Genomic DNA, 26,847 nt, shown 5'->3' on the forward strand with positions numbered 1-26,847 from the left:
GCTCTTGTTACATCAGCCCAAATTTGAGGGCATTTTATAGTGCAGTGCCCCCGTATGCCAATCTGTATTTTATTAGCAGGAGTTCCAGCCTCAGTTTCACACCAACAGCCCTCAGTCCTGCATTACTGCTGGAAGTAGCACACACACACACACACACACACACACGCACACACACACACACACAGCCCTCTCATATCATTACAAACACATTAATTCATTTAGAAACAGGTAGATAGATGAAGAGATAAACATCTCGATAGATATATATAGATAGACAGACAGACAGACAGACAGGCAGACAGACAGATAGATAGATAGATAGATAGATAGATAGATAGATATGCAAGCTTTTAGCCCCTAGTCACATGACCCGACTGGCTTTCTCATCTCCAGGTTGGGGTGACGAGCTGATGTGGACTCAGACATACGAAGAGGCGCTGTACAAAGCCAAATCCAGGTGAGACTTTCCAGAACTTTCCGTGCGCCTGCGTGTCTCCATGCCGATGCGTGCCGATGCTCAACTAACACGTGCTGCTCTGTTTCCATTTCAGCAACAAGCCCCTGATGGTCATCTTTCACCTGGAGGACTGTCCGCACAGCCTGGGTGAGACGGCCGCCATTTTAGTTTGGGAAGTTAGTGTCGATGAGAAAGTAGTGTCGGTTACTACATCTGACACATCAGTGTGAGAAGCAGAAGAATGTGAACTAGGCAGCCATGTTTAACGTGTCAGTGCTTCTTTAAAGCACAAAAAACATTTAAGTATAAAATAAATACTGAATTTAGTGAAAAATGTATATAAAATGAATGCCGTTGACATATTTTTACATGTGTGTCTACTGTAAATAAAGGAAAAGTAAGTTTGTTTACTGCAGATCAGGGATCATCAAATCACGGTCCTCGAGGGCTGAGAACATCTGGTTGTCCACCCTCCTTTTACCTGGGAGACAGGTGTGTTCACCCTCCCTTTACCTGGGAGTCAGCTGTGTTCACCCTCCCTTTACCTGGGAGTCAGGTGTGACCACCCTCCCTTTACCTGGCAGTCAGCTGTGAAGACTGTCTGACCCATCGGTAGCACTATTTCTTTAGTTAATTAGCAGATAGAAAAGAAAACCAGGGCCGGATTTGAATTTGAGGGCCAGATTTGATGATCCTTGCTGTTGATGTTAGTTCACTAGATCAGTGTTTTATTTTAAACTGTTGATATATTTATACTTGTGTGTGTGTGTGTTCACAGCTCTTAAGAAGGCTGTTGCCAACAGCAAAGAGATCCAGAAGTTGGCGGATGACGACTTCATCCTTCTCAACCTCGTGGTAAGTCTGACCTGTGAGCCACAGTTAGGTGGAAGCAGAATAACTCCCTAGTTTCAAAAACTTAACCTTAAGTGGGTTGGAAATGTCAGAAACACACATCTTCCCAAGCGATTCCTCAAATGTATTTTTATCTAAGGAGGCATAGTTCAGTGAGTCTTTGTCCAAAAACTTATAAAAATGAAATATCTCAGTCTGTAATTAAATTCGTTTAATATTTCTGCTCTCTTGACAGTATGAAACCACAGATAAGCATCTCTCTCCAGACGGTCAATATGTACCCAGGATCCTGTTTGTCGGTGAGTGACGTGACACCTGTGGGAATTGTGGGATAGAATATGAGATCTGAGGATACTGACTGTGATGTCATGATTAGTCAGGATCCAATGAGATTGTACGGTCACCTCAGTTCCAGAAGCTTTGTCTCCAACATGGGCCTTACTTAGCACACTGCTCCTGCTACACTTCACTGAAAATCAGCCTGAAATTTAGTACGAGTAGCATGCTAGTAGTACTAGTAGTATGCGCTTCCTTGGAAACTGTGGCTGTGTAAATATTCATCTAAAAATATTCATCTATATCCTCTGCTCTATACTCCTCCTCCCTCCTTCTCTCCAATTTCCTCTCTCCCTCTCTTAATCCGTCTGTTTCTTAACCTCCTTCCCTCCCTCTCTTTCCAGATCCATCTATGACGGTCAGAGCTGACATCACAGGGAGATATTCCAACCGCATGTACGCGTACGAGCCCTCAGACGTCAACCTGAGTGAGTACAGCTATCCACTTACTCCTGGCATCAAAAGAAAACTGAAGAGAATTTCATTTGGATTCAGCTATGAAGCAGGATTGCTAAATTAGCCGGATAACTGCCCTGTTCCACAAAGCAGGATTACTGAGTTAGCTGGATAACTGCACTGTTCCACAAAGCAGGATTACTGAGTTAGCTGGATAACTGCACTGTTCCACAAAGCAGGATTACTGAGTTAGCTGGATAACTGCACTGTTCCACAAAGCAGGATTACTGAGTTAGCTGCATAACTGCACTGTTCCACAAAGCAGGATGACTGAGTTAGCTGGATAACTGCACTGTTCCACAAAGCAGGATTACTGAGTTAGCTGCTTAACTGCACTGTTCCACAAAGCAGGATGACTGAGTTAGCTGCATAACTGCACTGTTCCACAAAGCAGGATGACTGAGTTAGCTGGATAACTGCGCTTTTCCACATCCCTTCTCTCCTAACAGTGATCAGCAACATGCAGAAGGCCAAGCAGCTGCTGAAGGGTGAACTTTGAGGACTGGACGGAGTCTTGCGACCTTTGACATGCGCCCTTTGACTGTCCAAGAGGGGGGGGGCAGAGTTATGACGTCATAATTGTGTTCTGATGAGAACCTCACAGGGCAGGACTCTCTCTCTCTGTATCTTCGCTTTTGCCTCGTGTTTTTTTTTGTTGTTGTAGTTTTTATTGCCAAGAATCCTGTTGTCTTTTTAATAAACACAGCTGCATTCAAAAATAAAATATAAAAAACACAAAAATTCCTTGAAACAAAACTCACTGGCTTTTTTTTCTGGCTTGAATCCAGCTTCTGACAGCCTACTTGTTGACAAAAAGTTGTCAAACAGGTTGTTGCCAGGCAACCCATGTCCTGTTTGTGGCAATCAGGTGAGCATGATGTAATTTGTATTGGACCAATCACGACATAGGGCTGGCAATTTTAAATTAATATGTTTTCAAATGCCACAGGGAGAACTACCTTATCTCCCTCTTTAGGTTTTAAAAGGAAATTTACAGGGAAAATTTCCAACAACTGGGTCACATGTATAAATGTTTTTGAGTGGAGAAATTGCTTTAGAGTAGGTCCAAACAGTGAAAAGAAAAAAAGAATATTAATGCACGTCTGTTTTGTATATGTACTATATTTCATAAATTATGTAATTTCAGACTTTTTAGATGAAAATAACACTATTTCGTTTTTTTGGTTTTTAAGTATGGTTTACACCACTGTGGTATTATTATGTTTATTGTGCTTCATGACATATTGATAAAATAGATGCCTGGAATGAAGACTACGGCATAGGGGGAATATGGTAATTTAGCCTATGGATAGTAAGGACAACACTTTATCCATAAAATCATATTTTATGGCCATATTTCATATTGGCCATAAAATGCACTTTTTCCACCTACTAATTCATCCATCCATCCATCCATCCATTATCTGAACCCGCTTATCCTGAACAGGGTCGCAGGGGGGCTGGAGCCTATCCCAGCATACATTGGGCGAAAGGCAGGAATACACCCTGGACAGGTCGCCAGTCCATCGCAGGGCACACACACCATTCACTCACACACTCATACTCATACTCTTGGGAAATTTAGACTCTCCAATCAGCCTAACCTGCATGTCTTTGGACTGTGGGAGGAAACCGGAGTACCCGGAGGAAACCCACGCAGACACGGGGAGAACAGACTCCGCACAGAGAGGCCCCGGCCAACGGGGATTCGAACCCAGGGCCTCCTTGCTGTGAGGCGGCAGTGCTACCCACTGCACCATCCGTGCAGCCCAAATTTAATTTGTATAGCACTTTTTGTTTCAAAGGACAACTAATACCACAGATTTAGATGTTCTCATCTCTGGGAAAAATTTGAGATTAAGGTGGAAGTGGGATTCGGGTTTTGATTAAATGGGTTAAAGTGGAAGTGGGATTCGGGATAGGATAAGGGTTAAGGAGATGGGACAAGGAGTATCTGATTTTAGCGATCCAAATTCTTTACTTTTGGGATGTGACACTATAGAGCAGGAATCATCCATTCTTGCCCTCAAATCGAAATCAAGCCTGGTTTTCTTTTCTCCTGTATAATTAGTGCTACTGATTAGCCATATGGTCTAATGCCATTTTTATGCAAAGAAGAAATGAATTAATAAAATATGTTTGCAGAAAAAATGTGATGCAGTAAAATACAAAATACGTCCAAAATGTGAAGTAAAAAAAAAGAAGATAAAAGATAAAAATTGCTTATGCATACCATGGTGAAATAAATTCAATAATGTATTTGAATGAATTTATGAAAAATGTATTTCTGTGGAAAATAGCCAAACGCATAAGACTATAGCCTTATCGCCAAAATGTGATTAGTCATCATTTTCATCAAATACACGTCTTACAGATGTGCAGAAAGTGAAAAAAGCAAAAATGTATTTCTTTCCCACTTGGATGAAAAATAAAGACAATGAATTAAGATAATAAACATGAAGATTGGCATATTTTTAGAACAAAACTAATAAAATATTTCAAACGTAACACATAAAAAGCAAACAATTTAAATTGTTGGATACGAATAATCGACTCAAACCAAAATAGACTTCACAACCGAGACAATTAGAACTTTTATACGGTTATTCTTTCTTTAATCGTGATTTTGGGAAGGCCGGGGTGTGTGTTTTACAGAGCGGCCGGATTTCAGGGTCCTGACGGGAGGATGAACCTTCACCTCCAGGTGTCCGAGCCGAAGCTCCTGAAAAGAGCTCCCTGTCACAGCAGTGCTGTCCCCAGCCCCTTCCCCCAGAACCACGGCCTTCCCCCAGAACCACAGCCTCCCCCCAGAACCACGGCCTTCCCCCAGAACCACAGCCTCCCCCCAGAACCACAGCCTCCCCCCAGAACCACGGCCTCCCCCCAGAACCACGGCCTCCCCCCAGAACCACAGCCTCCCCCCAGAACCACAGCCTCCCCCCAGAACCACAGCCTCCCCCCAGAACCACAGCCTCCCCCCAGAACCACAGCCTCCCCCCAGAACCACAGCCTCCCCCCAGAACCACGGCCTCCCCCCAGAACCACAGCCTCCCCCCAGAACCACGGCCTCCCCCCAGAACCACGGCCTCCCCCCAGAACCACGGCCTCCCCCCAGAACCACAGCCTCCCCCCAGAACCACGGCCTTCCCCCAGAACCACGGCCTCCCCCCAGAACCACGGCCTCCCCCCAGAACCACGGCCTTCCCCCAGAACCACGGCCTTCCCCCAGAACCACAGCCTCCCCCCAGAACCACAGCCTCCCCCCAGAACCACGGCCTTCCCCCAGAACCACGGCCTCCCCCCAGAACCACAGCCTCCCCCCAGAACCACGGCCTTCCCCCAGAACCACGGCCTCCCCCTGCCTTTTCACCTTCAGCAGGTACGCCCTCTTCTTCACACTCCCTCCAGCGGACAGGCTGGACTTCTGTTTTAATAGTGTATGCATTCGCATGTGCATAAATATATAGTGCGCACAACACACACACACACACACAAACACACACACACACACACACACAATTACAACTAGCAGCTTTGGAACGGTTCCACAGCAAAGAAAAAAGAAAAAAAAGAAAAAGAACAGGCAAACTGAAGGCATTTCAAAGGAAGAAATCTACAGCATTTATACATGTCCCTTACAACAGATAGCCGACCTTCGCTGATCTTAGATATTAAATATTTTGATTAATTAAACGTAAAAGTCTCATTCAATCATGCACCTACAGTAATGTGGTCTAAATCACAGCGTTCACATTCGATCACACGCAAGTCCTTTTCCTTCCTAACCAAGGAATATTCACACATTTTACCAAATAAAACCACTTTGCCAGGAAACGGCTGAATATCGGGATGGACGGACCAGGAGACAGATGGAGGAGAAAGAGAGAGACAGAGAAAGAGATGAAGAGAACTGTACCCATAACAATGCGTAGCTTTTTATATAAAAATATAAAAAACTACAGTATGCAAGTCAACATTAAATGTCTCTAATGCAATGCTTTGCGTCAGTGGCCTGAACCAGGCCAAACTCAAACACTTTGCAGCGGAGAACCACACCAGTTGTTGGATAACATGTTTAAACCAGTGATTGACAGCTCATGCTGGCTCCGCCCCTTTGTGAGGTTGATGAAGCCCCGCCTCTTCCCGTCTCCCCAGTTCCCACCCCACAGTCTGAGCAAGGTTCAATCACCCTCTATTATGAGAGTTGTTGCCATGGAGATTAAGGCTCTCTTCCTGAGAGACAGCAGGACAGCGAGTCAAACAGAGAACGCGTCACTCAAACGGGGGCGGGACACGCCCACCTCAGGGGAGGAGACTGTTCATGAACGAGGAAATGACAGAGTCCACGAGCGTGGGGGTGGGGCAGGGGGGCGGGAGTTACAGAAAGGCACTCGGATTGGCTCGAGGGTCCTTCTGGTTCCTGTATCTGTATGTTAGCCACACCCCCAGAATCTGTAACAAAGACAAAAAGAGGAGGGGTCAAAATCTGACTGACAGCAGTACGCTGAGCCCTGCAGGCCAGTTCGGACCAAAGATTGTTGATGGGACAAGCTGCAAAACATGCAGTTTAAGGTTACTATAGCATCGAGGAAAAATGTACTTACATTACATAACATTTTATTTAGCAGATGCTTTTATCCAAAAGCACATCAAGGTCACAGGACAAACAGCGGGACATGTCAGATGAGGGTGAATTCTTACGTGTGTGAATTTGAACGGCAGACACCCAGGCTCTGCTGGAGCTGCACATTTTGATTATTTATGGAGCGGGAGCTCATTTTAAAATCTGTGTCATACAGACACGGCCTCTCCTCGATCAGGAGGTCCTCGCCCCCCACACTGCACTGCCAGCCTGCTGGCTACAAAAACGTTGGTGTTGCGTTCTAAAACTGTGGGTAGATGGAATGTCTGATGGCACCACATTCTGAGATGGGAATTTTCACGCTGTAGCTCCTCTCCGCAATATTCTAAAATGGTTTCAACACGTTGTGATTCTTTGGTTTGAACTGGGCTTTATACACACGCCGTTTCATTCTCAACTGCACCAAACCCAACCACACAGGACAATGAACATGATCTGCAGTGTTAAAGGGCTCTGGTTCCAGGGTGTTGAAGGGCATTGGTTCTAGAATGTGAATGCTCTGGTTCTGGAGTATGGAAGGGTTCTGGTTCCATCATGTGAAAGATATCCATTTCTAGAGTATGGGAGGGTTCTGATTCTAGAATGTTGAAGGCCACCAGTTCCAGTATGAAAATTCCCTGGAATTTTACAATTCTATTTTACAATTTTCCGAGTGTGAAAAGGCTGTGGTTCTAGTGCAGAATGGCTCTGGTGTTTATGGGCGTTCTCTGGGGGCATACCTCAGAGAAGCTGAAGAAGAGTCCGATCCCTCCCACAATGCGTAGAACCTCCCCAGCATGCTGCTGGATCAGGTCTGCACACGTGTGGCATGACAGTCCCGAGAAACAGGTCTGAGGGAGGGAGGGGGTGGAGAGTGTGTGGGAGAGAGGGAGAGAGAGAGGGAGGGAGGGAGGGATGGGGGAGAGAGTGTGGGGGGGGGAGAGAGAGAGAGGGAGGGGGTAGAGAGTGTGGAAGGGAGAGAGAGAGGGAGGGCGGGATGGGGAGAGAGTGTGGGAGGGAGAGAGAGAGAGAGGAAGGGAGGGATAGGGGAGAGAGTGTGGGAGGGAGAGAGAGAGAGAGAGGGAGGGAGGGATGGGGGAGAGAGTGTGGGTGGGAGAGAGAGAGGGAGGGAGGGATGGGGGAGAGAGTGTGGGAGATAGGGAGAGAGAGGGAGGGAGGGATGGGGGAGAGAGTGTGGGAGATAGGGAGAGAGAGGGAGGGAGGGATGGGGGAGAGAGTGTGGGAGGGAGAGAGAGAGGGAGGGAGGGATGGATGGGGGGAGAGAGTGTGGGAGATAGGGAGAGAGAGGGAGGGAGGGATGGGGAGAGTGTGGGAGGGAGAGAGAGAGGGAGGGAGGGAGGGAGGGATGGGGGAGAGAGTGTGGGAGAAAGGGAGAGAGGGGGATGGTTTAAATGAAGCACATTTCAGTCACAGAGTTCTAACAGGGTTCCAGTTCTAGTGTTCTGCACATATAGAGGTCTTACTGCTGGACAGGTCCCGTTGTAATCCACAGAGCTAAAGCCGCAGCAGTTCAAGTTCTTCTCCACGTCTCCCTGGGTGGTCTGGGAGTTATTCCACCCAACCTCCAGAAGGTGGCGCTACAGAGGACCAACACAGAGACATGAAAGGCCATGTTTATATAGTGCCTTTCACCACGGGAGAGGGGAACCAGCTTTACAGGGGAAAAGGACCATAATGAGCCAGCCTGGTTCAGCTCTACAGTGGGAAAGGGCTATAATGAGCCAGCCTGGTTCAGCTCTACAGTGGGAAAGGGCTGTAATGAGCCAGCCTGGTTCAGCTCTACAGTGGGAAAGGGCTATAATGAGCCAGCCTGGTTCAGCTCTACAGTGGGAAAGGGCTGTAATGAGCTAGCCTGGTTCAGCTCTACAGTGGGAGAGGGCTATAATGAGCCAGCCTGGTTCAGCTCTACTGTGGAAAAGGGCTATAATGAGCCAGCCTGGTTCAGCTCTACAGTGGGAAAGGGCTATAATGAGCCAGCCTGGTTCAGCTCTACAGTGGGAAAGGGCTGTAATGAGCTAGCCTGGTTCAGCTCTACAGTGGGAGAGGGCTATAATGAGCCAGTCTGGTTCAGCTCTACAGTGGGAAAGGGCTATAATGAGCCAGCCTGGTTCAGCTCTACAGCGGGAAAGGGCTGTAATGAGTCAGAGACACGTACCTGTTGGTCGTTATTGATGGCCAGACAGGCACAGGAAACTGAGAACTGCACCACAAACACCATGGAGAGGATGATCATGTACTGGACCCCAGTCAAGGAATAAAACCCAAAACAACCACGCATCCTCAGCAGTGACCATGACACCACTCAACACAAACTCAACACCATCCATCAACCCAGAGGAAAACCACTCAACACAAACTCAACACCATCCATCAACCCAGAGGAAGACCCCTCAACACAAACTCAACACCATCCATCAACCCAGAGGAAGACCACTCAACACAAACTCAACACCATCCATCAACCCAGAGGAAGACCACTCAACACAAACTCAACACCATCCATCAACCCAGAGGAAGACCACTCAACACAAACTCAACACCATCCATCAACCCAGAGGAAAACCACTCAACACAAACTCAACACGGACAGAGGAAAATCTCAGCAAAGTATTTGTATTGTGCATTTTCCAAACATTTGTCACAATACACATCTAAGCTTGGTTCCGTGGAGGCGCAGGGCTAAGGCGTCGGTCCTTGATGCAGACATCAGTCTGATGCAGATGCCCACCCAGGGCTGGACTGCCGGGATTTCCACTCCTGCCAAAGCCGAGTTTGGCCGCCTCACGTGGGAGTGGCTTAATTGCCCCCCCCCCCCCCCCTCTGAGGGCAGGGGGGAGGGACTAGGCATCCTCACGGTTATGTTAATCTTGGAATTCTGTACCAAGGATTTCTACAGCAGATGGGCCATGTCTGATAAACAGCTCGCAACTATGGCAACGGCTACCCAGAATGCAGCACCAGTGTCCCGACATGGAGAAACATAACATCCCAACACTCAACCACCATCGGCTAAAAACTATCCAAATCCATCTTTTATTTCGTAACTCATTTTGTAAAAGGCTTGGTACAGTACAATTATTATATCATTTTGAATTAATAATCATAAACAACACAGAGGCATAAATATAAATTAATTGTGCAGCAACAATGAGCAACTACTTATCAATAACAGTGAGTAATGACACTCATAAAACATGCGTATCGAGTGCTTGGCTATTTCCACATGAAATATAGATGTGGGGTCACCGATACCCATCGCCTGCTCCTGCAAGCAGAGGAACAGAGTGTAGCAGTCAGAGTGAATCCACCCCGGTTCTGTGGTTCTGTGGGTTTGTGGTTCTGTGGGTTTGTGTGCTTATCACCGGGCGGGAAGCCTCTGCTGCCTTTTCCTGGACAAATAGATTTTTAAAAAAGGGTTACCGTTTGTTTACTAGCTGGGAAATGAGTGTGTGCATGCACGCTGTGGGGTGCAAAAAATTGGGCACCCTTGCTTTAAATGGCTGTTGGAATGAATCTGTACTCGATCGGAAGCAAACCTGAACATATCTGCAAATTCTAAAGCAAGATTTACAGGGTACATTGTACCATATATTTTAAATCTGTTTTTTTTTTTTTTAGTTTTTTTTTAAAAATGTTTGTTATTTATTATTTATATATAGTTTTGTTTTTTTAATCTTGAATTGGTCTTGTCGTGTTGTCTTTTGCTGTTTATTTATTATGCACCGTGGATGAGAGGGAAACGCAATTTCAGCCCTTTGTATGTCTACATATATTGGATTGACAATAAAGCCGACTTTGACTGTCTTCATTTTTTTACTGTTTATAAATTTATATAAAAAAGAAAAAGGGTCCTGTGGAAAAAGTTTGGGAACACTTTTGGATTATTCGTTCTTACTTTTCTTAAAGATGATTACCAAGACTCAGACCCAGGTAATTTACCCGTTAGGGCTTCAATGAGTCAGGTGAATATAATTTCAGGGCTAAACTTTTTTCCTGAAGTAACTCCATGACATCTAAAGTATTCAAATGCAGTGGCTGTTCCGTCTGGTGTTAAAAACCATGGGTTCCTCTAAACAGTTGTCCGAGTTCAGAATGAAGATCATGTTCATATCCTCAAAAAATGAGACGGCAACAAAAACTCTCAACGTTTCAAAACTATTTCATTCATTCATTTATTCATGCATTATCCTAACCCGCTTAGCCTGAACTGGGTCGCAGGGGGGCTGGAGCCTATCCCAGCATACATTGGGCAAAAGGCAGGAATACACCCTCGACAGGTCGCTAGTCCATCGCAGGGCACACACACCATTCACTCACACACTCATACCTATGGGCAATTTAGACTCTCCAATCAGCCTAACCTGCATGTCTTTGGACTGTGGGAGGAAACCGGAGTACCCGGAGGAAACCCACGCAGACACGGGGAGAACATGCGAACTCTGAGTGTGCGAGTGTAAGTGTGAGTGTGTGTGCGCATATGTGAGTGTGTGTGTGTGAGTATGTGTCAGTGTGAGTGTGTGTGCGTCAGTGTGTGAGTGTGTGTGTGCGAGTGTGTGAGTGTGTGTGCATGTCTTTACTGCATTACAAAAGAACACTTCCTAAATATGCTCCCTTACTCTTTCCTGCGTTGTCACGTATTAGCACACGTTACCATGTATTAGCACATATTAGCACGACGGACACTGTAAAGGATACGAAGAACAGCAGGACCTGGTGGCATTAGCTCACATTAGCACATATTTAGCACGACGGTCACTGTAAAGGATACGAAGAACAGCAGGACCTGGTGGCATTAGCGCACATTAGCACATATTTAGCACGACGGTCACTGTAAAGGATACGAAGAACAGCAGGACCTGGTGGCATTAGCGCACATTAGCACGTATTAGCATGACGGTCACTGTAAAGGATACAAAGAACAGCAGGACCTGGTGGCATTAGCGCACATTAGCACGTATTAGCACGATGGTCACTGTAAAGGATAAGAAGAACAGCAGGACCTGGTGGCATTAGCGCACATTAGCACGTATTAGCACGACGGTCACTGTAAAGGATACGAAGAACAGCAGGACCTGGTGGTGCTTCATGGCACCGATGAGCCCCACCACCGCCACCAGAAACAGGAACACGCCCACTCCGATGACTCCGCCCACAACCTGGAAGCTAGACACCAGACCAAACCACTTCCCCCAGGCGGCAAAGCCAATCAGGAGCAGGCTCACCATCTGAGAGGGGGGGAGGGGGGGAGGGGGGGAGGGGGGGAGGGAGAGAGGGAGAGAGAGAGAGGGAGGGAATGAAAGATGGAGGCTCAATTTATACCGAAATAATGAGTCAGATACAGCCCCAACGATCAGGATGCGGCACCTTTTCCCCGTGTTCTCAGGTAAACGTGTTCTCAGGTAAACGTGTTCTCAGGTAAACGTGTTCTCAGGTAAACGATGGCTAGTTTACTCAACGTGTTTCTGCCATAGTGCAGTTTACACAGTCCACACAGTCTGCAAACACAGCCCACTCATCCCATCAGGAATAAGGGCCTCAGATTAACCTTCACGCCCCAAACACACTGTATTCATGGACAGTATATTAAGGTATAATTGTATGTATACATTTGACCAACATATTGGATGCAGTTGTACTATTTCAAAAAATAAAAACACTTCAACAGGATTTGGTTTTAAGTACATCTGCTGGGTCACAACACAACTGAACATTTTACGACGCCGTTAACAAGACGTCTTGGATAAGGCCCGACGGAGATAGAGTGCGCGATCGTCAGAAAGCTTAAACTTTAACCCAAACAGTACAGCTTCAAGTACAGAGGGGGTAAAAATACGCACAGAAACTGGAGACGCCAGGTGAGTCGGGAATACGATCTGAACAAACGTGGGGGGGGGTTGGTGATTGTAGTCACAGACAGGTGGGGGGGGGGGTTGCAGTCACAGACAGGTGGGGGGGGGGGTTGGTGGTTGTAGTCACAGACAGGTGTGGGGGGGGTTGGTGGTTGTAGTCACAGACAGGTGTGGGGGGGTTGGTGGTTGTAGTCACAGACAGGTGGGGTGGGGGGGGGGGTTGGTGGTTGTAGTCACAGACAGGTGTGGAGGGGGTTGGTGATTGTAGTCACAGACAGGTGGGGGGGGGGTTGTAGTCACAGACAGGTGGGGGGGGGGGTTGGTGGTTGCAGTCACAGACAGGTGGGGGGGGGGGTTGGTGGTTGTAGTCACAGACAGGTGGGGGTTGGTGATTGTAGTCACAGACAGGTGGGGGGGGGGTTGTAGTCACAGACAGGTGGGGGGGGGGGTTGGTGGTTGTAGTCACAGACAGGTGGGGGGGGGGGTTGGTGGTTGTAGTCACAGACAGGTGGGGGTTGGTGATTGCAGTCACAGACAGGTGGGGGGGGTTGGTGGTTGCAGTCACAGACAGGTGGGGGAGGGGGTTGGTGGTTGTAGTCACAGACAGGTGGGGGGTGTGGGGGGGGTTGGTGGTTGCAGTCACAGACAGGTGGGGGGGGTTGGTGGTTGCAGTCACAGACAGGTGCACAGTATGCTTACATACAGTTTATGAAAAGTACTGGAACAGAAAGAGGTAGCGGAATGCTAGACGCTACTGGCACTCGAGCATAGGAGCCAATGTCATCCGTTCCAGCCCACATCAAACGCTCTCACACTGCCGACTGCAAAACAGGTGCCTCCTACACGCCTGCACTCAGCCCTTGAGGGGTCAAACCTCCTCCTGATTCTCCCTCACTGAGGCCAGCTGGGCGAAGCGCATTACGGGGCCTCAGTATGTAGCGTGTTTCTTGCTTCTGTGTGGAGTTTACATGTTCTCCCCGTGTCTGTGTGGAGTCTGCATGTTCTCCCCGTGTCTGTGCGGAGTCTGCATGTTCTCCTCGTGTCTGTGTGGAGTCTGCATGTTCTCCCCGTGTCTGTGTGGAGTCTGCATGTTCTCCCCGTGTCTGTGTGGAGTCTGCATGTTCTCCCCGTGTCTGTGTGGAGTCTGCATGTTCTCCCCGTGTCTGTGTGGAGTCTGCATGTTCTCCCCGTGTCTGCGTGGAGTCTGCATGTTCTCCCCGTGTCTGTGTGGAGTCTGCATGTTCTCCCCGTGTCTGTGTGGAGTCTGCATGTTCTCCCCGTGTCTGTGTGGAGTCTGCATGTTCTCCCCGTGTCTGTGTGGAGTCTGCATGTTCTCCCCGTGTCTGTGTGGAGTCTGCATGTTCTCTCCGTGCCTGCGTGGAGTCTGCATGTTCTCCCCGTGTCTGTGTGGAGTCTAATGTCTAGTTGAATGAAATTTAGACTCTGGCCACCAGAGTTTGCTGTTCTGGCTCATTCCAACACTGTCGCAAACAACTGCCCAGTTTAACAGAGATAGTTTTGATAAACACAACACTCATTGTGCAGGTTATATTCCCTGTGCCTTACAGTTCTAGAATGCTCCCCAGTACCCGTGTGTAAAGCATTATGATGACCGGGCCCACACTGAAGTATCAGAATACACTGATTTTAAGCTTTCACAAAGCTTCTGCACATATCAGCATTATATCACAATGCCTTATTTTTGACCATGTCATAAGTATATGATTATACCCACATCTGGGCTTTTCAGTCTTCAGATTTATGTTGATATCCCCTTCATGCGTTCTACATTCCCATTTGTGACAGAATTGTACTCAATTTGTGTTCTTTGCACTCTGTAGTTACTATAAGTTAACTACTTTTATTTAATTCATATTTCTTACATACAATCAGATAAGCTTCAGCCCACAAAACTGGTGGCCATTTTCAGAGCCCTGTATCTGCTAAACTATGGATAATGCCATGTTTAAAAATGTGTTTTAATCAGTTTAATACACAAAGGCTTCCTGAAGGAGGCACAAGGAAAACTGGAAACTTGAGTCCATAAAGCACCTAAATTCTGGTTGATTTTTGACGGAGACTGTTTTAACTGTTGAACTGTCACCACCAAAGCTCCTGTAGCCCAAGTTCTTAGTGCCAGAAGGTCCTCATTTTACTCATTTTGTTTGTATTTTTTATTAGATGCTACAGACATTCATAAAAATAAACATGGCCTGATTTACACATTAATTTATTAATTCTTGTGATTGTTCGGCCTAAGTGTTTATACTGTACCAAAAAACGCCTTGTGTAGATTCGTGATGCAAAACGGTGATTTAGACATACTTACATCTAGGCCTACTTGAGTGTAAAAGTGTGAGTACAACAGTGTGGTGGTTGTAGGGGACGCCTGAAGCGGGAAAAGTTCGTGGAACAACGGTTCTGAGTCCCCCCATTTTCTTTCTCCAAGGGCACATCTCGTTCTGTGCCACTGGAGAAACCCGTCCGCTGAACTCGGCGCGTTTGTGCGTTAACTCCCCGTCACAGGCCGAGGTAGTGTGCCGCAGGTGGACGTTGAACGCACATTATCTGATATACCCTCACATAACGCGATAAAACGAAAACAATGGCGCAATGTGTGCAATCTGACACAGAAAAACAGCCCGCAATCTGACTCAGCACGATTTACACAGAACCGGGCGAGTAAAATGTAAAGCGCAATTATCTTCGTTTATATGTAGGGACAGAACAGGGCTTAAACCAAGACAGTTATACACAAACATAAAACGCCGAATCCACATCTTTAGATATTATATTTACACAAGTTATGTCGGTTTGGGTTCTCATTAATACTGCCAAGACGCGTACAATTTGAAGAATTTGACAACTGTAAACTCTGCGGCTAAGCGAACACACCAAATAAACGGTCTTTTCCGAAAAGAGGGCAGCCGGCTCGGAAGAAACAATGCGTCTGGGAAGACCGGACCGAACAATAACAGGATGGTGTGTTCGCAGAGAGCACAGCTTAGGAAGTGACACAAGGGGGAAAGAGGGTAGGCTAAATTCTAAAACAATTTTATCGGCCCTAGAGCAGATGCAATCGGATTCTTTGGATTGAATAGGACCTCGTTTAATACCAGGCAAAGAATAGGCTACAAGCTCAATAATTAATAAGAATCGTTGCTTGCTCAGACAGAATGCATTGGTTTACCAGAGACAATATCGTCACACAATTTTCCGCTGGCATTTTTAATCATAAACCAAATCCCAGACAACTGATTTGTGTCATACGCTGCCATATGGTGACTTGTGATACCGCATACTACTTACAACATAGAGGATATTCAGCGCGCAGAGGGAGTTCTTGGAACAGGTAAAGCCGGCGCACGCCATCCCAAACGTTGATTTCCCCCAAAGTCCCAAGGCAATGGAGTTATCTTTAAAAAAAATATATTCCGGAGTTAAATGTAAAGCCGGGAATGTTTCTTTAGCGCAGAGACACAAATCCAACCGACGCTTCTAAGCAAATTTAAAAAAAAAAGGGGGGGGGGGGGGTGTTGGGCATATGACTACAATGAGGGGCGGGCACCTCACGAGCCCACAGAGGCCTCTGATTGGTTTGTATGGCGTGTCTGTCTTACATATGCAAATAATTGCGGAGACTCAGCGTCAAGCCACGCCCCGGATCCATGACTCCTGGATGCCGCTTGACCGCCGTCAAGCGTTTCAGGTAAAACAGGTGGGGAATACTGAACGGTTTGCACGAAGCATCCCTCGTTTTCATATCGTCTGTGTGGGTTTAAATTGAGCTTATATTATTAGATAACTGTACAATATTTTGGTTATGCGTAGTAGTACGTGCTCTTCGTTCGACCGTCTCGAACCGAGAACAAGGGGCCTCTTTCTACCAGCATAAAACGATCTTTTCAGGAGTTCAAAATCCACCTGTTATGGCCTGGGGTGATTCCGATCATGATTATTTAATATAGGTTGTACTCAACGCATTGTCTTCTGCTAACATTGCCCAAATATCATACCTGCTGAAATTATTTTTTAATCATTATCTATATTTACATTGAAAATAACTTTACATACCTTGTTCGTGCCTAGTAAGACAAAAACAGAGTCGACACAAGTTGCTATGCAAGTAAGGGTAGCTACATGGCAAAGTATTAACCTGACAATGGCTTCCGCGTGATGTAGCCTAGCCCACGGTTGTTTTCTAATGGGCTGTGTAGTGGGGTTCACGTTACACGAAGCGGCTCATCTATAATTTATCGGCCGGAGCTAAACCCTCCGTTCGGGTCAGATGCCTCCGTCAAAGCGAACGCAATTCCAGTCTGAGTGTCGACATTTAAACCGGGCCGTGGAAAGGCTGATAACGGGTCCGAGAGTCACCAGTGGCGCGTAACAGCATTTGTTTCCATGGAAGATCACATTAGTCATACCTTTTAAAAAAAAAAAAAAAACCCTCGAATGTATTCTCTTTATGTTTGGGCTCAAAATTATGTACTACATTTTTGTAGACATACATTTGTTAACCTAATATAAAATATAGTCCAAATCCAATCCACCAAAGTGAATTGAGCAGAAATTCATATTTTAAGGAGGGTATTCATTTAGTCTGATCCTTCAGGGCCTGCTTAGACCTGAGGTATTTGAGGTGAGTGACTGCAATTCCTGGTTTGCATCAACAGAGGTCGCCATAACTCTTTAGTGCTAAATGTCATACTGTTCCATTATACCCTCACTGATGTTCTCTCCTTGTTTGCGTGAGTTTCCTCCCACAGTCCAAAGACATGCAGATTAGGCTGATTGGAGAGTCCAAATTGCCCGAGTGTGTGAGTGGATGGTGTGTGTGCCCTGCGATGGACTGGTGACCTGTCCAGGGTGTATTCCTGCCTTTCGCCCAATGTATGCTGGGATAGGCTCCAGCCCCCCTGCGACCCAGTTCAGGATACGCGGGCTAGGATAATGAATGAATGAATGAATGGCTGGATGGACTGTTATAATGTCTACTTGAATGAAATTTAGGCTTTGGCCACCAGAGTTTGCTGTTCTGGCTCATTCCAACAGAAATATCACACTGTTGCAAACAACTGCCCAGTTTAACAAAAATGGTTTTGATAAACAGAACACTCATTGTGCAGGTTATATTCCCTGTGCCTTACAGTTCAGGAATACCCCCAGTACCCGTGTGTGTAGCGTCATGATGACCGGGCCCACACTGAAGTATCAGAATACACTGATTTTAAGCACATATCAACATTATATCAAAATGCCTTATTTTTGACCGTGAATGAATGAATGAATGAATGAATGTCTTCCATAATCATTTTAATCGTTCTATAATGTCTGTTTGAAGACGCAAATGAGCATGCGCGAATTGTCTAAACGTTTACCTTGTTTTGTCACGAATATAATAAGTATAGATAAAATGGACGGAGCGTTTACAGTGGACGCATTAATTCACATTTTGGGAAAATGTGAATATTACAGGTCAGCACATGCATGCATCTTTTCGTCTACATATAGCATCTTGACGCCTTATATTCTGGTCCAAATGTCGACTAGTAACTCGGAATCTTATTCGAAGTTACAGAATATTAACAGCATTAAGGCACCTCCAGTCGTAGCTGAACGGAAATAATTTTCCAAGAGATTTTCTAACGGCGCTACCATTCACCAGTAGATGGCGCACTAGAGTTATCCATCGCTCGTGATTTATCGGAACTTGTGTTTCGCTTCGCAAGACTGAAAGCAAGCCCTCTCAGAAACGGAAAGCAACAACCCCATATCTCATTCGAGTTCAGCGAGGTCGAGGAAGACATCAGCAGGGACTGCGGCAGCAACATCAAGCCAGGCATGTTGAAGAAGAAGCGTTATCTGAACGTTTTTCTCGGGATGAACTCTCTTCTTTGGGTCGTACTGTGTGGATTTCCCACAACAGATGCCGGTAAGTATATTATTAAGTAATATATTCACATATTCAACCCTTTCACTACTAGGTAGTCGTATGGAATTGTTTTTCCTGTTTGACTTTGAAATGTTTTGTATTCACACGAGTTTGATTAAAAAACGGAATATAGTTTAAAGAAATGTTGATTAGAAAAATCACTCGGTTTTAAAATGTGTTTTATTCTGGCTTATTTTTACTGCGCTCTAATCACCCGAAGGCGCTTAGGGTGTATTCATGGCGTGCATACGGAAGGCTTGTTACTGAAAAAAGGAAAAAAAGGTTCAACTGTAGACTGGAGAACACATAATAATCTGATTGGCTTAGAGTTCACTCCCAGCCAATGGGAGCGAAAGCATCATAAGTCTCCGGTAGATCGGAGACGAGAAGGTTAGTGTCCGGAAACTGAAAGTAAATAGTTTCGTTTGCTTATCTTGGCAGCTAAAATAAAATACGGGGATCTACACTTTTTGCAGAAAGGAATGGGAGATTGGGGGCTGCAGAACTGCAGAATGTGCCGGTTGGTTGGGCGCAGATTTTCAATAGCCGTCAGTGACGTGACTTAGCCTGCAATTACTGTGGTGCTGTAGGACCTTGAGTCACGGTCATATTATCCATTAATCAATTCATCACAAAATAAACTAAGTTTTAATTTAAAGCTACAATAAATAATAATAAATCATTGTTACAAGACCATTGTAAATCCCTTCCTACCATTGAAAAAGGCTCACTGACATGTTGACACCCTCTGCCTGTGTTTATAGTTCTTAAATTCGGGTTCAAAATATACAGTTGAAGACCCGACACTGTACCAAAACATTGTATAACTGTACAATAATTCAATCTCATTGGTTGAAAATGAGTTCTAATTGCCTCAGCCAATGGCGTTTCAACGTCAGCGTGTTTACAGAGCAGGGGAAGGGATTAAGTCAGAAATGTTTGCATTTGCTGAAAGCCTCGGAAGACAGAAAATTGAATTGATCAGCCCTTACGCTAACACCAGGCTGCTCTCCATCAAGGTATCCGCACAGATCTCTGACAGCTGCTCCAGCCGTGCACAATGTCTGCTGTACGTCAAACATGCGCTCGCCACCGGGCAGATTGTTTCAGATTCAAATCTCTCCAAGAATTCATAACCTTGGAGTAGTTCTCTGTAAAGTGTATTGGCAATTATGCATTTTACAACTAGAGGCAATATATTATTTAGCACTTTCCAAAAGCATGATTTATTTCCCACATATCCATGTGTCCTATTTGGGACCACATATGTTGTATCACTCAACATAACTTGCCCACAAACTGTCAGTACGTTAAGTAGCATACAGTTTTTTAATTGGTGTGATTAATGAATTGATCCTACGTTAAAGTGTATATTGTAGAGGGTACAGACTGTATATTGCTATGATCTCATTCATATAGGCCTACTGTATTCTGGATGAAAGTGTAGAAGCAGATGTATTTAATTTCAGTATGTTGACCGAGTTTAATGTTGTCTAGCTTGCTAAATTATACTACCTACGGTCAATGCATGGACACAGCTAGCATACTGTAAGGGTGTACTGTATGAGGGGTTCCCACACTCGGTCCTGGGGCACCCCTGTGTATGCTGGTTTGTGTTCCTGGGGCACCCCTGTGTATGCTGGTTTGTGTTCCTGGGGCACCCCTGTGTATGCTGGTTTGTGTTCCTGGGGCACCCCTGTGTATGCTGGTTTGTGTTCCTGGGGCACCCCTGTGTATGCTGGTTTTTGTTCCAACCACAATTGCAATCCCAGAGTTTATTTTTTATTTATTAATTATGTGCTATTGATGTTTCAAGGGATTATTTTCCCTCTTAAACCATGTTGTCAGACATGGCCACAAATTATAACATTCCCGTGTTCATATTGTGCTTATTGTGCTATATTGCAAGCAATTACGTAAAAAAGGCAATTTATTTGTAACTGATCAATCTAAAGACTGATCAATAGGCTCGTAATTGCTGACATTGTGGACACCTGGCCACTAAAACTAACGAATATGATTGAAATAAAAAAAGATTATGAGCCAAACCTGCATTGTGTTGAAGATAAATTTCTGAAAGAAATGAATGTGTTCAGCAACCTAAGTAGGGGCCCGTTGTTTAACCTCAGTCTAACATTTCATAAAGAAATGTGACCTTTTTGTAATTGTTCGCTATATAGCACAATAAAAACACAAGCGTTTTATTCATCATGACATGCATAGCTATGTCTGAGAAAATGTGGCTTTAGGGGGTAAATAATCCCTCTGAACATGGAAGGCAAATGAGAAACATTTTGGTAACGTTCTGTCATTGCAATTGTGGTTGGAACAAAAACCAGCATACACAGGGGTCCCCATGACTGAGTTTGGGAACCCCTGCTTTAGACTATTTGGGAAACTGTGCTCAGTTTCCCTTTTACACTGATGTCAAATGCAACAAATCACATGAAAATCCAACGCTCAGTATCGTTGTTTGCCTCGATAGTTTGTTTCATCCACAAACAGAGTTTTCCAGAGTAACTTTTTCCATATGCAGAGCTTTACGAGAACAGAATACAGACCAAGAACAACACAACAGCTCAAATATGGGAATACAGAAATTGATCTCGCTGAATTGTTTGATTATAAATCTGTATGTAGTACAGAAAATGTCTTTGTCCCAATCGTCCTGTTTAAGTCACTTTAGTTATGTTTCTCAGGTGTTACTTACCCGCTAAATGAAAACATAAATATTTGTAAAAACCTTGGTAGATTTTATATAAAAAAAGTTATTTTTATTTGCTGTTCGACTTGTTCCACACACACATTCATTCCATAGTAATACAATTGAGCATTCAAAAATAAAGTTACTTATTTCTTAAACTACATTAACACTTGCCCTTGATGATGTTCCAAACAATTTATTTTTAAAGCATATTGTTTGGTGTATGACTGTTTTAATTTTTTTTGATGATTATTGATATGATTATTTCTCTGCCTCATAATGAGTCTATCGCTGATTCGATTGTTTTTCACATTGCTACAACGAGAGTCATGGCTGGAAAGTTTTGATAAGCAAATGGGGATTTTGATAATGAAAACTGGTTCAGCTGGTAGTGCAGCTGAGTGACTAAGGTTCTTGGCTGGGACCTGGAAGGATGGCGGTTCACGCCCCGGTTTAGCCAGAGCAGCAGTTAGGCCCTTGAGCCCACACATTGCTCCAGGGGGGACTGGCCCCTGCTTAGTCTAATCAACAGTAAGTTGTTTTGGGTAAAAGCGACAGCTCAATAACTGTAATGTAATGTAGCACCCATGCCACCACGTCTGGTAAAATGTCATTATTTTCTATGTATTTTCTGGTGAGAATAAGAATATTGCGTTGATTTTTCAGATTGGGCAGATATGGATTTCGTTTACATCCAACAAATTGTGACAAGATAAATCAATTAGATGGAGTCGATTTTGTTGTTTTATTTTTTTAAATAAATAGGTTCCCAATTGTAAGGATTGTCACTGAACCGGTAGAACACACGACTCCCTGTGTGGTTTTAGCAGTGTATTCTTCCTCTGCCTTCACAGCAGTGTTTTTGTTTGTAGAGACACAGAAACTACAGAAACTACTGTGAAGAAAGTGCAATACTAGCGCAGTTACAATCATAGCAACTCCAGTTGAACTGCAGTTATTTCTTGTAAGGGAGCTGTGTGTGTGTGTGTGTGTGTGTGTGTGTGTGTGTGTGTGAGTGCGTGTGTAGCGTGTGTGCGTGTGTGCGTGTGTGTGGTTATAATTTTTTTTTTTTACCAGCCTCACCCTCTCTGTGCTGACGGTTCTGTTCTGTACTGATTACACTGTACCTGTGTGTTCCTGCTTGGTTTCCTTTGTGTGCTGCGATTGGTTACTGCATTGTTTGTGCTGTTGTGGTGAGGCTGTGTGCATTTGCGTTTTTTTAAGTCAACTCTTCTGTGCAATTTGGTGAGTGGAAACAATGGCCAGTTCAGGGATTGAGGAGCCCCCCAATCTCCCATTCCTCTCTGCCAAAAGTTTAGATCCCCGTATTTTATTTTAGGTGTAAGACAGCTGGCAAAATAAGCAAACAGAGCTAGTTACTTTCAATTTCCGGACACTAACCTTCTCGTCTCCGATCTACCTGGAGACTTATGATGCTTCCTCTCCCATTGGCTGGGAGTGAACTCTCTCAGCCAATCAGATTATTGTGTTCTCCAGTCTGTCAGAGCTGTAGATGGTGGCAGCAGTGGTGCAGAGCCGGTTATTTGAGGGTTTTTTCCAGAGTAGTGATGTTTCTTCTCTCTGACACTGCTTCTGTTGAATTAACTTTGGATAATTGCCTGCACTCCAGTAAAACTCAACTCTAACAGAGTACAGATGAGTCCAGACCATGTGTGCTGTAAGAATTGATCTAACACTGAAACTGTCGATGTTAATTGAGTTTCTCGGATGACGTTTATATGCATTGAACAGAAATGGATGTGAATTTCTTGGTGTCCAGTTGGCTGCAAGTGTTATTTATGCTTTTGAATACTGATTTAATGTCATGCAGAGATGGTACAGCTCTATTCTGAACCCTTTCCTAACTTACAGAATTTCCCCCCACAAACAAATAAACCTGTTTACCAGTTCAGGTGCATTTAATGGACTGTGTAAATGCAAAATAAAAAAAAATAATCCTAGACACATGCTAAATAACATGAATTAAGCCTTTTGTACATGAAATGAAACGCAACTACAAAAGCTATTGGATATAAGGTGATCGTGAGCTTGCAGCAATGAGTGTTTTGTGTGTCTGTGTGTGTGTGCGCGTGTGTGTGTGTGTGTGTGTGTGTGTGTGTGTGTGTCTGTGTCTGTGTGTGTGTGTGTGTGTGCGCAAGTTTACACTGTGTATCATGAGTGTATGCAGTAGGCTCCACAAAAAGTGCTGTAAACTAAAAAATAATAGTTATTGACATAAGCTTTTCCAACATCCCCTCCAGTATCTTAAGTTGTGGTCACAGAAGTTCTGTATGTTGTGATGATTCTAATGAAGGTGTTTGTGTCCACAGCCTCTCACTCTCTCAAGTACTTCTACACTGCTGTCACACCGGGTATTGACTTCCCAGAGTTCACTACTGTGGGTCTGGTGGATGATGAGCCGTTTACGTACTATGACAGCAACATCAGGAGGGAGACCCCCAAAACTGAGTGGATAAAGAAGAATGTGGGAGAAGATTACTGGAACAAAAACAGTGAGGCATCACGTAGTGCACAGCAGACCTTCAACGATAGTATTGGAATTTTAATGCAGCGTTTCAACCATAATCAGGGTGAGTAAACTCACATGTAAACATGCACACAGACAAACAAAACTGTAGTCTCAGTGGGATCAGGGCTGTAGTCTCAGTGGGATCAGGGCTGTAGTCTCAGTGGGATCAGGGCTGTAGTCTCAGTGGGGTCAGGGCTGTAGTCTCAGTGGGATCAGGGCTGTAGTCTCAGTGGGATCAGAGCTGTAGTCTCAGTGGGATCAGGGCTGTAGTCTCAGTGGGGTCAGAGCTGTAGTCTCAGTGGGATCAGGGCTGTAGTCTCAGTGGGATCAGGGCTGTAGTCTCAGTGGGGTCAGAGCTGTAGTCTCAGTGGGATCAGGGCTGTAGTCTCAGTGGGGTCAGGGCTGTAGTCTCAGTGGGGTCAGGGCTGTAGTCTCAGTGGGGTCAGGGCTGTAGTCTCAGTGGGATCAGGGCTGTAGTCTCAGTGGGGTCAGAGCTGTAGTCTCAGTGGGATCAGGGCTGTAGTCTCAGTGGGATCAGGGCTGTAGTCTCAGTGGGGTCAGAGCTGTAGTCTCAGTGGGATCAGGGCTGTAGTCTCAGTGGGGTCAGAGCTGTAGTCTCAGAGGGGTCAGGGCTGTAGTCGATGTGTGTGTGTGTGTGTGGGGGATGTGTGCAGTGACTGTGTGTGTTTTCTCTCTCCAGGTGTGCACACTGTTCAGTACATGTACGGCTGTGAGTGGGATGATGAGACCGGTAACACAACAGGGTTTGATCAGTATGGATATGATGGGGAAGATTTCATTGCTTTAGACATGAGAACCTGGAGTTACATCACACCTGTGCAGGAGGGGTTTTTGAGTGCATGGAAATGGAACCACTACCCAGCTGAGCTTGAGTACGAGAAGCGGTACCTGACCCAGGAGTGTGTTTACTGGCTGAAGAAGTACGTGAGCTACGGGAAGAGCACTCTGGAGAGGAGAGGTACAGCAGCACTGAGAGCACCACCAGTCACCGCCACTCTGCACATTCAACAAAATGCCTAACATGCTGAGTCGCCTCATTGTGAAGTTCAAAAGTGGAAAAAGTCCTGTTCCAGTTACTGTGTGAATAAAAGCAGGGGAAATGTTTTCATCGCCAGCGTTATCAGGCCAAACTCAAAATCCCTCCCATAGAATCCCTACACACATGTGAGATCCTTTCTGAAGCATGTGATGGGCGCTTAGCTTTAAACAGCTGTCTGGCTCAGTTTAATAACAATAATGTAATGTAATGTTTGATAAGTGCATTCTCAGGGTGCGGGTGGCCTATTGCTCTCTAGCCGTGTGGTCTTTCCACTAGCCTTCATTGGATGTGCACTTGCCTCCATTAGATTAACTTTACATACACACTCAGGTAGGTTATGAACAGACGCTGAACGTGTGGGAAATGTACCGATTATTACCTTACAGACGCAAACAAAACCGCTAGAAGTGGCCTTGCTTTGGTTTACAGTAGCCTGTGCTGTAGCAGGTCCAAGGTGCTCAGTGCATTATAGAAACTTCTGCCCCCGATAATAAATGTCTGTCTCAACATCTTTTAACAGTCAGAATGAAATGCTCCTGTGATCCACATTTGCGCGATTGCAGGGTTTTACTGTGATATATTGATTAAAAATAGCCAATAAGCAGACTGAGACTGACAGACTGGAGTCTATTCTCTTTTTACTCAAATCCTTCTCCAGCTTTACTGCTAGTCACTGTAATGTTATTATATTATTAAGATGCAACTACTCGATGGCAGTATAGTACTGTAACACGCTGGCTCAATGGAGTACATTTACTATATACACTCATAGAGCACTTTATTAGGTATTTATTAGACTTATTTTTCATTTTATTTTTTGCACCATTGACTAGTGTGCGTGAATATCCCAGGAGATCAGCAGTTTCTATGATACTCAAATCTCTCTCTCTCTCTCTCTCTCTCTCTCTCTCTCTCTCTCTCTCTCTCTCTCTCTCTCTCTCTCTCTCTCTCTCTCTCTCTCTCTCTCTCTCTCTCTCTCTCTCTCTCTCTCTCTCTCTCTCTCTCTCTCAGTTAAGCCTCAGGTCTCTCTACTGCAGAAAGACACCTCCTCTCCTGTTACCTGTCATGTGACCGGATTCTACCCCCGTGCCGTCATGGTAACCTGGAAGAGAGACGGACAGGAGCTGGATGTGGACGTAGAGCTGGGGGAGACGGTGCCCAATGGGGACGGAATGTTCCAGACCTGGTCTGACCTGCGCGTGAAGCCTGAGGACTGGAAGAGGAACAAATACACCTGCACTGTGCAGCACAAGAGCCTGGAGGATGACATCATTCTGCTTGTCACAGAGAAGAACATCAAGAGCAACAAAGAGAGTGAGTGACAGAGAGAGAGAGAGGGCAGAGAGAGAGAGACTGAGAGTGAGAGAGAGAGAGAGAGAGAGAGAGGGGCAGAGAGAGAGAGAGACTGAGAGTGAGAGAGAGAGAGAGAGAGAGAGAGGGCAGAGAGAGAGAGAGGGCAGAGAGAGAGAGAGAGGGCAGAGAGAGTGAGAGGGCAGAGAGAGAGAGAGAGAGAGAGGGGGCAGAGAGAGAGAGTGAGAGGGCAGAGAGAGAGAGAGAGAGAGAGGGCAGAGAGAGCGAGAGAGAGAGAGAGAGAGAGAGAGAGGGAGAGGGAGAGGGAGAGGGAGAGAGTGAGAGTGAGAGAGGGGAATCGCAGCAGTGACATCACAAACAGGAGGAACAGAGGGAGTTTTACAAACACACTGAGCCTCACTCTGTAGGACCTCTGTCTCACTGCACTAACCACTGATTCACTGAGGGGATTATTGGCAGTCAGGTACGATTGAAGATGTCAGAAAAGCAGTATATTTATACTTAACATGCTTGTGCATGTGTGTGCGTTTGCATTTGCGCGTATATGTATGTGCACGTTTGTGTGTGCGTGTATGTATGTGTGTGTGTGTGTGTGTGTGTGTGTGTGTGTGTGTGTGTGTGTGTGTGTGTGTGTGTGTGTGTGTGTGTGTGTGTGTGTGTGTGCGTGCGTGCGTGCGTGCGTGCGTGCGTGCGTGTGTGTACAGGCGGCTCCATG

The 26,847-nt window shown here is 45.4% G+C and overlaps 3 protein-coding genes across 9 annotated transcripts in view; 2 read left to right on the forward strand and 1 right to left on the reverse strand.

The window, feature by feature from the left end:
• Positions 1 to 2,822, forward strand: part of agr2 (anterior gradient 2) — a 4,204-nt gene extending 1,382 nt beyond the window's left edge. Inside the window, exons 3-8 of one of the 2 annotated variants that reach the window (XM_061255174.1) lie at positions 394 to 457; positions 552 to 604; positions 1,236 to 1,312; positions 1,545 to 1,608; positions 1,990 to 2,073; positions 2,551 to 2,819. In XM_061255174.1, coding sequence (XP_061111158.1) covers positions 394 to 457; positions 552 to 604; positions 1,236 to 1,312; positions 1,545 to 1,608; positions 1,990 to 2,073; positions 2,551 to 2,600 — 392 coding nt within the window. In that variant the 3' untranslated portion in view covers positions 2,601 to 2,819. Of the gene's footprint in view, positions 1 to 393; positions 458 to 551; positions 605 to 1,235; positions 1,313 to 1,544; positions 1,609 to 1,989; positions 2,074 to 2,550 lie in introns of both variants that reach the window. The other variant, XM_061255173.1, reaches the window with a different exon arrangement.
• A 3,202-nt stretch (positions 2,823 to 6,024) lies between these two features.
• Positions 6,025 to 16,086, reverse strand: tspan13b (tetraspanin 13b). Its single transcript, XM_061254017.1, has 6 exons — positions 15,902 to 16,086; positions 11,801 to 11,968; positions 8,899 to 8,979; positions 8,207 to 8,320; positions 7,463 to 7,573; positions 6,025 to 6,553 (listed from the first exon to the last, which is right to left on the reverse strand). Exons 1-6 carry the CDS (start codon positions 15,962 to 15,964, stop codon positions 6,479 to 6,481), a joined length of 612 nt encoding a protein of 203 aa, XP_061110001.1. The 5' UTR covers positions 15,965 to 16,086; the 3' UTR covers positions 6,025 to 6,478.
• Positions 16,087 to 18,345: 2,259 nt separating this feature from the next.
• Positions 18,346 to 26,847, forward strand: part of LOC133136484 (putative HLA class I histocompatibility antigen, alpha chain H) — a 143,962-nt gene continuing 135,460 nt past the window's right edge. For 3 of the 6 annotated variants that reach the window (XM_061254010.1, XM_061254007.1, XM_061254004.1), the window contains exon 1: positions 18,347 to 18,527. In XM_061254010.1, the coding sequence (XP_061109994.1) occupies positions 18,437 to 18,527 (91 nt within the window). In that variant the 5' untranslated portion in view covers positions 18,347 to 18,436. Of the gene's footprint in view, positions 18,528 to 23,561; positions 23,823 to 24,461; positions 24,741 to 25,832; positions 26,136 to 26,847 lie in introns of all 6 variants that reach the window. The other 3 variants (XM_061254009.1, XM_061254005.1, XM_061254011.1) reach the window with 3 other exon arrangements.

This window comes from Conger conger, chromosome 9, assembly GCF_963514075.1.
Source record: "Conger conger chromosome 9, fConCon1.1, whole genome shotgun sequence".
In the NCBI taxonomy this organism is placed as follows: domain Eukaryota; kingdom Metazoa; phylum Chordata; class Actinopteri; order Anguilliformes; family Congridae; genus Conger; species Conger conger.

Bases quoted from the DNA above. Each gene is read 5' to 3' on its own strand.
- tspan13b (XM_061254017.1), bottom strand. From the start codon at position 15,964: ATGGCGTGCGCCGGCTTTACCTGTTCCAAGAACTCCCTCTGCGCGCTG. The intron at 8,321-8,898 runs GTACGTGTCTCT...GGTCCTCTGTAG, and splicing joins CCATCAATAACGACCAACAG to CGCCACCTTCTGGAGGTTGG. The intron at 6,554-7,462 runs GTATGCCCCCAG...TCTTTGTTACAG, and splicing joins TCTTCTTCAGCTTCTCTGAG to ATTCTGGGGGTGTGGCTAAC.